Raw genomic sequence first — 11,948 nt, 5'->3', positions numbered from 1 at the left:
TTGGGGGGCAGAACGAGGGGACTGAACCTACATGGACTGGACTTGGGGGGCAGAATATAATGGATTCACTTGGGGGGCAGACAGATGCGTGGACATGGGGGTCAGAAGGAGGGCACTAGCTTGGACTTGACTTGGGGGGCAGATTAGCTGAATGGACTTGGGGGACAGGATGAGGGGAATTGAGTTGGACTTGGGGGCACTTATGGGGCAGCTATGGGGCTCCTATTGGGTCACTTATGGGGCACCTATGGGGCAGCTCTAAGGCCGCTATTGGGCAGCTATGGGGATGCTATGGGGCAGCTATGGGGTACTTATGGGGCACCTCTTGGGCACTTGTGGGGCACTTTTGGGGCTGCTATGGGACACTTGTGGGGCACCTATGGGGCGGCTATGGGGCAGCTGTGGGATAGCTATGGGGCTGCTATGGGGTGGCTATTGGGCAGCTATGGGGAACTTATGGGGTCCCTATTGGGCTCTATGTGGTCTCTACGGTGTTTAATGGTGGCCTATGGGGCTGTATGTTGGGGACAGGATGTGATGGCGGCACTTGGGGGGCAGATTGAGTTGAATGGATTTGGGGGGCAGAATGAGGGCTATGGAGTTGGACTTGGGGGGCAGAATAGAATGGCTGGACTTGGGGGGCAGAAGTTGATGGCTGTATTTGGGGGGCAGAAGGCAATGACTGGACTTGGGGGTCAGAAGGCCTTAATACACTTGGGGGGCAGGATGAGGGCTCTAGAGTTGGACTTGGGGGGCAGAAGTTGATGGCTGGAGTTGGGGGACTGTGTGTAATAATGGACTTGGGGGGCAGAATAAGAGGATTGGACTATGGGGTGTCTATGGGGTGTCTATGGGGTGTTTATGGGGCTCATGGGGTGTCTATGGGGTGTCTATGGGGCACTATGGAGTGCTTATGAAGTGACTATGTGGCTCTATGGGGTGTCTATGGGGCTCTGTGGGGTTTCTGTGGGGTGTCTATGGAGCTCTATGGGTCACTATGGGGCTCTATGGGGTGTCCATGGGGCTCTATGGGGTGTCTATGGGTGTCTATGGGGTGTCTATAGGGTCTATGGGGTGTCTATGGGGCTCTATGTGTCACTATGGGGCTCTATGGGATGTCTGTGGGGTGTCTATGGGGCTCTTTGTGGTGTCTATGTGTCACTATGGGGCTCTATGGCGTGTCTATGGGTGTCTATGGGGTGTCTATGGGGTGTCTATGGGGCACTATGGGGTGTCTATGGGGTGTCTATGGGGCTCTATGGGTCACTATGGGGAGTCTATGGGGTGTCTATGGGGCTCTATGGGGTGTCTATCGGGTGCCTATGGGGTGTCTATGGGTCAATATGTGGCTCTATGGTGTGTCTATGGGGCTCTATGGGGTGTCTATGGGTTGTTTATGGGGCTCTATGGGGTGTATATGTGTTGTCTATGGGGCTCTATGGGGCGTCTATGGGGCTCTATGGGGCTCTATGTGTCACTATGGGTCACTATGGGGCTGTACTTGGGGGGCAGAAGGCAATGAATTCTCTTGGGGGGCAGGATGAGGACTGGAATTGTGGGGCAGAATAAGAGCACCTTATATGTGGGGCAGAGTGACCTGAATGGACTTAGTTGTCAGGATGAGATTGGACTTTAGACTTGGGGTGCAGCAGGTGATGAGAGCACTTGGGGGGCAGAGTGAGCTGAATGGACTTGGGGGGCAGATGAGATGTACGACTTGGGGACAGAGTGGGGGTGTTGGACTTAGGGGGCAGAAAGGGGGGGACTGGACTTGGGGGGCGAGGGACAGGACTGGACATGGACTTGGGGGGCAGAGGGAGATGAATGGAGTTGGGGGGCAGAGGGAGAGGACTGGACTTGGGGGGCAGAATAGAATGGCTGGACGTGGGGGGCAGAATGAGAAGAATGCACTTGGGGGTAGGATGTAATGAGTGCGCTTGGGGGGCAGAACGCATAGATTGTACTTGGGGGTAGAAGGTGGGTATTGGGTTTGGACTTATGGGGCAGAGTGAGCTGAATGGACTTGGGGGGCAGGATGCGATGGCTGTATTTGAGGGTCAGAATGTGATGAATGGACTTGAGGGGCAGGACACAATGAGTGGACTTGGGGGGCAGGATGAGGGGAATGGAGTTGGACTTGGGAGGCAGAAGGACACGACTGCACTTGGGGGGCAGGATGTAATGGCTGCACTTGGGGGGCAGAACAAGATGGCGGCACATGGGGGGCAGAGTGAGCTGAATGGACTTGGGGGACAGAATGAGATGGGAGGACTCGGGGGGCAGAGTGGGAGTACTGGACTTAGGGGTCAGAAGCACAGAACAGCACTTGGGGGGCAGAAGAACTTAATGTACTTGGGGGTCGGAATGTGCTAAAAGGACTTGGGGGGCAGGATGGGGGCTCTAGAGTTGGACAAGGGGCAGGGCTTACTTGGGGGGCAGAAGGCGTTGATGAATGGACTTGGGGGGCAGAAGGACACAACTGCACTTGGGGGGCAGGATGTAATGAGTGCACTTAGGGGGCAGACTGAGCTGAATAGACTTTGGGGGCAGGATGCAATGAATTGACTTGGGGGGCAGGAGGAGATGGCATCACTTGGAGGGCAGAATGGAATGGATGGACTTGGGGGGCAGAGGTGATGAGTGGACTTGGGGGACAGAAGAACATGACTGGACTTGGGGGGCAGAATGAGATGAGTGGACTTGGGGGTCAGAAGGCCTTACTACACTTGGGGGGCAGGATGAGGGCTCTAGGGTTGGACTTAGGGGGCAGACTGAGCTGAATGGACCTGTGGGGCAGAAGGTGATGAGTGCACTTGGGGGGCAGAAGGACACGTCTGGACTTGGGGGGCAGACTGAGGGGACAGGAGTTGGACTTGAAGGGCAGAATGACATTGAAGGACTTGGGGGGCAGAACAAGATGGCGGCACCTGGGGGGCAGAAGGAGTGCACTGGAATTGGGGGGCAGAATGAGGGCAGTGGACTTGGGGGGCAGAAGGAGATGAGATGACTTGGACTTGTGGGGCAGAATAAGGGCACCTTATATGTGGGGCAGAGTGACCTGAAGGGACATGGGGGGCAGAATGAGATTGGACTTACTTAGACATGGGGGGCAGAAAGAGATGGCGGCACTTGGGGGGCAGAGTGAGCTGAATGGACTTGGGGGGCAGGATACGACGAATGGACTTGGGGGCAGAATGTGATGGGGAAACTTGTAAGGCAGAATGAGTGTAGTGCACTTGGGGGGCAGAAGGACAGGACTGGACTTAAACTTGGGGGCAGAATGGGGGTCCTGCAGTTGGACTTGGGTGGCAGAATGTGATGAATGGACATGGGGGGCAGAAGGTGATGAGATGACTTGGACTTGTGGGGCAGAATAAGGGCAGCTTATATGTGGGGCAGAGTGACCAGAAGGGACTTGGGGGGCAGAATAAGATTGGACTTACTTAGACTTGGGGGGCAGAAGGAGATGGTGGCACTTGGGGGGAAGAGTGAGCTGAATGGACTTGGGGGGCAGAATGGAATGAGCGGACTTGGGGGGCAGAATGAGGGCTCTGAATTTAAACAAGTTCAACTTTTGGGGCAGAGTGAGCTGAAAGGACTTGGGGGGCAGAAGGTGATGAGATGATGTCACGGTTTGAACGAAAAATCCACCTGCGTCCGTGACAGGGGCCGTGGGCCCCAGGGGGGCCATAGGCCGAAAGGAAAAGAAGTTAATTAGGAAAAGAAAACAGCGGCAACGATCTAAGGAGGCACACTTATTTACTAAATACTATATTGAAATACAGGATAACACAATATAATACAATATAATTGAAAATTGAACTAACGAATCAAGCAAAATAGGAGAGAGAATGAGTCCCGTAACCGAGAGGCCTACTGTGAATCCAGGCGAACGGCTGAAGGCTCCCACACACTGCCCTGAACGCCAGAACTCGAAAGACGTCAGTCTGTTCTGCGACAGAGTTAATATAGAGTCCAGGTCCCGTGACCCATCGTGTTGTTCCCTGGGAGATGTAGTCTTCTTCTGTAAGTTGCAGATTCAGTAAAATTATTCATGCTTTATATGATGTTATGATGTGGAATACTGAGAGCAAAATTACAACATTATTAAACCATGACAATATGACCCACAGCAGCTCCTGCCCCATAGATCTGACCAACATCTGACCCACAGCAGCTCCTGCCCCATACATCTGACTCACATTTGCCCGACAGCAGCTCCTGCCCCATAGATCTAACCCACAGCATCTCCTGCCCCATAGATATGACCCACATCTGCCCCACAGCAGTTCCTGCCCCACAGATCTGACCCACATCAGCCCCACAGCAGCTCCTGCCCCATAGATCTGACCCACAGGAGCTCCTGCTCCATAGATCTGTCCTCATCTGCACAACAGCAGCTCCTGCCCCATAGATCTGACCCACATCAGCCCCACAACAGCTCCTGCCCCATGGAACTGACCCACATCTGCACCAGAGCAGCTCCTGCCCCATAGATCTGACTCACATATGCCCCACAGCAGCTCCTGCCCCATAGATCTGACCCTCAGCAGCCACACAGCAGCTCCTGCCCCATACATCTGACCCACAGCTGCCCCACAGCAGCTCCTGCCCCATAGATCTAACCCACAGCATCTCCTGCCCCATAGATATGACCCACATCTGCCCCACAGCAGTTCCTGCCCCATAGATCTGAACCACATCTGCCCCACAGCAGCTCCTGTTCCATAGATCTGACCCATATCAGCCCCACAGAATCTCCTGCCCCATAGATCGGAACCACAGCAGCTCCAGCCCAAATGATCTAAACCCCATCAACCCCACAGCAGCTCCTGCCCCATAGATCCGACCCACATGTGCCCCTTAGGAGCTCCAACCCCATAGCTCTGACTCACAGCTGTTCCTGCCCCATAGATATGACCCACATCAGCCCCACAGCAGCTCCTGCCCAATTGATCTAACCCCCATCAGCCCCAGAGCAACTCCTGCCTAATTGATCTGACCCACATCTGCACCACAGCAGCTCCTGCCCCATAGATCTGAACCACATCTGCCCCACAACAGCTCCTGCCCCATAAATCTGACTCACATCTGCCCCACAACAGCTCCTGCCCCATAGGTCTGACCCACATGAGCCCCACAGCAGCTCCTGCCCCATAGATCTGATTCACATGTGCCCCACAACAGCTCCTGACCCATAGACCTGACTCAAATAATCTCCACAGCAGCTCCTGCCCCATAGATCTGAACCACAGCATCTCCTGCCCCATAGATCTGACCCACAGCAGCTCCTGACCCATAGATCTGACCCTCATCAGCCCCACTGCAGCTCCTGCCCCATAGATCTGACTCACATCTGCCCCACAGCAGCTCCTGTCCTAAAGATCTGACCCACATCTGCACACAGCTGTGAGCTGACCCCCACAGCAGCTCCTGACCCATAGACCTGACTCAAATAATCTCCACAGCAGCTCCTGCCCCATAGATCTGAACCACAGCATCTCCTGCCCCATAGATCTGACCCACATCTGCCTCACAGGAGCTCTTGCCGCATACATCTGACCCACAATAGCTCCTGCCCCATAGATCTGACCCACATGTGCCCCACAGCAGCTCATGCCCCACAGATCTGACACACATGTGTCCCACAGCGGCTCCTGCTCCATAGATCTGACCCACATCAGCCCAACAGCAGCTCCTGCCCCATAGATCTGACCCACAGGAGCTCCTGCTCCATAGATCTGTCCTCATCTGCCCCACAGCAGCTCCTGCCCCATAGATCTGACCCACATCAGCCCCACAACAGCTCCTGCCCCATGGAACTGACCCACATCTGCACCAGAGCAGCTCCTGCCCCATAGATCTGACACACATCTGCCCCACAGCAGCTCCTGACCCATAGACCTGACTCAAATAATCTCCACAGCAGCTCCTGCCCCATAGATCTGAACCACAGCATCTCCTGCCCCATAGATCTGACACACATCTGCCTCACAGGAGCTCTTGCCGCATAGATCTGTCCCACAGCAGCTCCTGCCCCATAGATCTGATGCCAATCAGCCCCACAGCATCTCCTGCCCCATAGATCTGACCCACATCTGCCCCACAGCAGATCCTGCCCCATAGATCTGACCCACATGTGCCCCACAACAGCTAATGCCCAATAGATCTGATACACATGTGCCCTGCAGCAGCTCCTGCCCCATAGATCTGACCGACATCAGCCCCACAGCAGCTCCTGCCCCGTAGATCTGACCCACAGAAGCTCCTGCCCCATAGATCGTACCCCAATCAGCCCCACAGCAGCTCCTGCCCCATAGATCTCACCCACATCTACCCCACAGTAGCTCCTGCCCCATAGATCTGACCAACATATGCCCCACAGCAGCTCCTGCCCTATAGATCTGACCCACATCTGCCCCACAGCAGCTCCTGCCCAATAGATCTGTCCCACATATGCCCCACAGCAGCTCCTGACCCATAGATCTGTCCCACATATGCCCCACAGCAGCTCCTGACCCATAGACCTGACTCAAATAATCTCCACAGCAGCTCCTGCCCCATAGATCTGAACCACAGCATCTCCTGCCCCATAGATCTGACCCACATCTGCCTCACAGGAGCTCTTACCGCATAGATCTGACCCACAGCAGCTCCTGACCCATAGATCTGACCCACAGCAGCTCCTGCCCCATAGATCTGACCCTCATCAGCCCCACTGCAGCTCCTGCCCCATAGATCTGACCCACATGTGCCCCACAGCAGCTCCTGCCCCATAGATCTGACCCTCATCAGCCCCACAACAGCTCCTGCCCCATAGATCTGACTCACATATGCCCCACAGCAGCTCCTGCCCCATAGATCTGACCCTCAGCAGCCACACAGCAGCTCCTGCCCCATAGATCTGAACCACATCTGCCCCACAACAGCTCCTGCCCCATAAATCTGACTCACATCTGCCCCACAACAGCTCCTGCCCCATAGGTCTGACCCACATGAGCCCCACAGCAGCTCCTGCCCCATAGATCTGATTCACATGTGCCCCACAACAGCTCCTGACCCATAGACCTGACTCAAATAATCTCCACAGCAGCTCCTGCCCCATAGATCTGAACCACAGCATCTCCTGCCCCATAGATCTGACCCACAGCAGCTCCTGACCCATAGATCTGACCCTCATCAGCCCCACTGCAGCTCCTGCTCCATAGATCTGACCCACATCAGCCCAACAGCAGCTCCTGCCCCATAGATCTGACCCACAGGAGCTCCTGCTCCATAGATCTGTCCTCATCTGCCCCACAGCAGCTCCTGCCCCATAGATCTGACCAACATCAGCCCCACAACAGCTCCTGCCCCATGGAACTGACCCACATCTGCAACAGAGCAGCTCCTGCCCCATAGATCTGACACACATCTGCCCCACAGCAGCTCCTGACCCATAGACCTGACTCAAATAATCTCCACAGCAGCTCCTGCCCCATAGATCTGAACCACAGCATCTCCTGCCCCATAGATCTGACACACATCTGCCTCACAGGAGCTCTTGCCGCATAGATCTGTCCCACAGCAGCTCCTGCCCCATAGATCTGATGCCAATCAGCCCCACAGCATCTCCTGCCCCATAGATCTGACCCACATCTGCCCCACAGCAGATCCTGCCCCATAGATCTGACCCACATGTGCCCCACAACAGCTAATGCCCGATAGATCTGATACACATGTGCCCTACAGCAGCTCCTGCCCCATAGATCTGACCGACATCAGCCCCACAGCAGCTCCTACCCCGTAGATCTGACCCACAGAAGCTCCTGCCCCATAGATCGTACCCCAATCAGCCCCACAGCAGCTCCTGGCCCATAGATCTCACCCACATCTACCCCACAGTAGCTCCTGCCCCATAGATCTGTCCCACATATGCCCCACAGCAGCTCCTGCCCCATAGACCTGACACACATCTGCCCCACAGCAGCTCCTGACCCATAGACCTGACTCAAATAATCTCCACAGCATCTCCTGCCCCATAGATCTGACCCACATCTGCCTCACAGGAGCTCTTGCCGCATAGATCTGCCCCACAGCAGATCCTGCCCCATAGATCTGACCCACATGTGCCCCACAACAGCTCCTGCCCCATAGATCTGATACACATGTGCCCTACAGCAGCTCCTGCCCCATAGATCTGACCGACATCAGCCCCACAGCAGCTCCTGCCCCGTAGATCTGACCCACAGAAGCTCCTGCCCCATAGATCGTACCCCAATCAGCCCCACAGCAGCTCCTGCCCCATAGATCTCACCCACATCTACCCCACAGTAGCTCCTGCCCCATAGATCTGACCAACATATGCCCCACAGCAGCTCCTGCCCTATAGATCTGACCCACATCTGCCCCACAGCAGCTCCTGCCCAATAGATCTGTCCCACATATGCCCCACAGCAGCTCCTGACCCATAGATCTGTCCCACATATGCCCCACAGCAGCTCCTGACCCATAGACCTGACTCAAATAATCTCCACAGCAGCTCCTGCCCCATAGATCTGAACCACAGCATCTCCTGCCCCATAGATCTGACCCACATCTGCCTCACAGGAGCTCTTACCGCATAGATCTGACCCACAGCAGCTCCTGACCCATAGATCTGACCCACAGCAGCTCCCGCCCCATAGATCTGACCCTCATCAGCCCCACTGCAGCTCCTGCCCCATAGATCTGACCCACATGTGCCCCACAGCAGCTCCTGCCCCATAGATCTGACCCTCATCAGCCCCACAACAGCTCCTGCCCCATAGATCTGACTCACATATGCCCCACAGCAGCTCCTGCCCCATAGATCTGACCATCAGCAGCCACACAGCAGCTCCTGCCCCATAGATCTGACCCACATGTGCCCCACAGCAGCTCCTGCCCCATAGATCTGACCCACATCAGCCCCACAGCAGCTCCTGCCCCGTAGATCTGACCCACAGAAGCTCCTGCCCCATAGATCGTACCCCAATCAGCCCCACAGCAGCTCCTGCCCCATAGATCTCACCCACATCTACCCCACAGTAGCTCCTGCCCCATAGATCTGACCAACATATGCCCCACAGCAGCTCCTGCCCTATAGATCTGACCCACATCTGCCCCACAGCAGCTCCTGCCCAATAGATCTGTCCCACATATGCCCCACAGCAGCTCCTGACCCATAGATCTGTCCCACATATGCCCCACAGCAGCTCCTGACCCATAGACCTGACTCAAATAATCTCCACAGCAGCTCCTGCCCCATAGATCTGAACCACAGCATCTCCTGCCCCATAGATCTGACCCACATCTGCCTCACAGGAGCTCTTACCGCATAGATCTGACCCACAGCAGCTCCTGACCCATAGATCTGACCCACAGCAGCTCCCGCCCCATAGATCTGACCCTCATCAGCCCCACTGCAGCTCCTGCCCCATAGATCTGACCCACATGTGCCCCACAGCAGCTCCTGCCCCATAGATCTGACCCTCATCAGCCCCACAACAGCTCCTGCCCCATAGATCTGACTCACATATGCCCCACAGCAGCTCCTGCCCCATAGATCTGACCATCAGCAGCCACACAGCAGCTCCTGCCCCATAGATCTGACCCACATGTGCCCCACAGCAGCTCCTGCCCCATAGATCTGACCCACATCAGCCCCACAGCAGCTCCTGCCCCATAGATCTGACCCACAGGAGCTCCTGCTCCATAGATCTGTCCTCATCTGCCCCACAGCAGCTCCTGCCACATAGATCTGACCCACATCAGCCCCACAACAGCTCCTGCCCCATGGAACTGACCCACATCTGCACCAGAGCAGCTCCTGCCCCATAGATCTGACACACATCTGCCCCACAGCAGCTCCTGACCCATAGACCTGACTCAAATAATCTCCACAGCAGCTCCTGCCCCATAGATCTGAACCACAGCATCTCCTGCCCCATAGATCTGACCCACATCTGCCTCACAGGAGCTCTTACCGCATAGATCTGACCCACAGCAGCTCCTGACCCATAGATCTGACCCACAGCAGCTCCTGCCCCAGAGATCTGAACCACAGCATCTCCTGCCCCATAGATCTGACCCACATCTGCCTCACAGGAGCTCTTGCCGCATAGATCTGACCCACAGCAGCTCCTGACCCATAGATCTGAACCACATCTGCCCCACAGCTGCTCCTGCCCCATAGAATTGACACAGATGTCCCCCACAGCAGCTCCTGTTCCATAGATCTGACCCATATCAGCCCCACAGAATCTCCTGCCCCATAGATCGGAACCACAGCAGCTCCAGCCCAAATGATCTAAACCCCATCAGCCCCACAGCAGCTCCTGCCCCATAGATCCGACCCACATGTGCCCCTTAGGAGCTCAAACCCCATAGCTCTGACTCACAGCTGTTCCTGCCCCATAAATCTGACCCACATCAGCCCCACAGCAGCTCCTGCCCAATTGATCTAACCCCCATCAGCCCCACAGCAGCTCCTGCCTAATTGATCTGACCCACATCTGCACCACAGCAGCTCCTGCCCCATAGATCTGAACCACATCTGCCCCACAACAGCTCCTGCCCCATAGATCTGACTCACATCAGCCCCACAACAGCTCCTGCCCCATAGGTCTGACCCACATGAGCCCCACAGCAGCTCCTGCCCCATAGATCTGATTCACATGTGCCCCACAGCAGCTCCTGACCCATAGACCTGACTCAAATAATCTCCACAGCAGCTCCTGCCCCATAGATCTGACCCACATCTGCCTCACAGGAGCTCTTACCGCATAGATCTGACCCACAGCAGCTCCTGACCCATAGATCTGACCCTCATCAGCCCCACAGCAGCTCCTGCCCAATAGATCTGACCCACATGTGCCCCACAGCAGCTTATGCCCCATCGATCTGACCCTCATCAGCCCCACTGCAGCTCCTGCCCCATAGATCTGACTCACATCTGCCCCACAGCAGCTCCTGTCCCAAAGATCTGACCCACATCTGCCCCACAGCAGCTCCTGCCCTATAGATCTGACCCACAGGAGCTCCTGCTCCATAGATCTGTCCTCATCTGCCCCACAGCAGCTCCTGCCCTATAGATCTGGCCCACATCAGCCCCACGACAGCTCCTGCCCCATGGAACTGACCCACATCTGCACCACAGCAGCTCCTGCCCCATAGATCTGACACACATCTGCCCCACAGCAGCTCCTGACCCATAGACCTGACTCAAATAATCTCCACAGCAGCTCCTGCCCCATAGATCTGAACCACAGCATCTCCTGCCCCATAGATCTGACCCACATCTGCCTCACAGGAGCTCTTGCCGCATAGATCTGACCCACAGCAGCTCCTGCCCCATAGATCTGACCCACATCTGCCCCACAGCAGATCCTGCCCCATAGATCTGACCCACATGTGCCCCACAACAGCTCCTGCCCCATAGATCTGATACACATGTGCCCTACAGCAGCTCCTGCCCCATAGATCTGACTGACATCAGCCCCACAGCAGCTCCTGCCCTGTAGATCTGACCCACAGAAGCTCCTGCCCCATAGATCGTACCCAATCAGCCCCACAGCAGCACCTGCCCCATAGATCTCACCCACATCTACCCCACAGTAGCTCCTGCCCCATAGATCTCACCAACATATGCCCCACAGCAGCTCCTGCCCTATAGATCTGACCCACATCTGCCCCACAGCAGCTCCTGCCCCATAGATCTGTCCCACATATGCCCCACAGCAGCTCCTGCCCCATAGATCTGACACACATCTGCCCCACAGCAGCTCCTGGCACATAGACCTGACTCAAATAATCTCCACAGCAGCTCCTGCCCCATAGATATGAACCACAGCATCTCCTGCCCCATAGATCTGATGCCAATCAGCCCCACAGCATCTCCTGCCCCATAGATCAGACTCACATCTGCCCCACAGCAGCTCCTGTCCCAA

The 11,948-nt window shown here is 55.9% G+C and overlaps 1 protein-coding gene across 1 annotated transcript in view; it reads right to left on the bottom strand.

Annotated features, from left to right (window-relative positions):
- Nucleotides 1-1,607: 1,607 nt before the first annotated feature.
- LOC146757983 (serine/threonine-protein kinase 24-like) overlaps nucleotides 1,608-11,948 on the bottom strand; it is a 65,965-nt gene continuing 55,624 nt past the window's right edge. Inside the window, exon 6 of the mRNA XM_085518629.1 lies at nucleotides 1,608-1,936. Within this exon, the coding sequence (XP_085374755.1) occupies nucleotides 1,608-1,936 (329 nt within the window). The remainder of the gene's footprint in view (nucleotides 1,937-11,948) is intronic.

Source organism: Coturnix japonica, chromosome 17, assembly GCF_054131305.1.
Source record: "Coturnix japonica strain WE chromosome 17, WE-NBRP24, whole genome shotgun sequence".
In the NCBI taxonomy this organism is placed as follows: Eukaryota; Metazoa; Chordata; class Aves; order Galliformes; family Phasianidae; genus Coturnix; species Coturnix japonica.
Note: the sequence above shows the minus strand (reverse complement) of the source record. Positions and strands in the feature narration are given on the sequence as shown.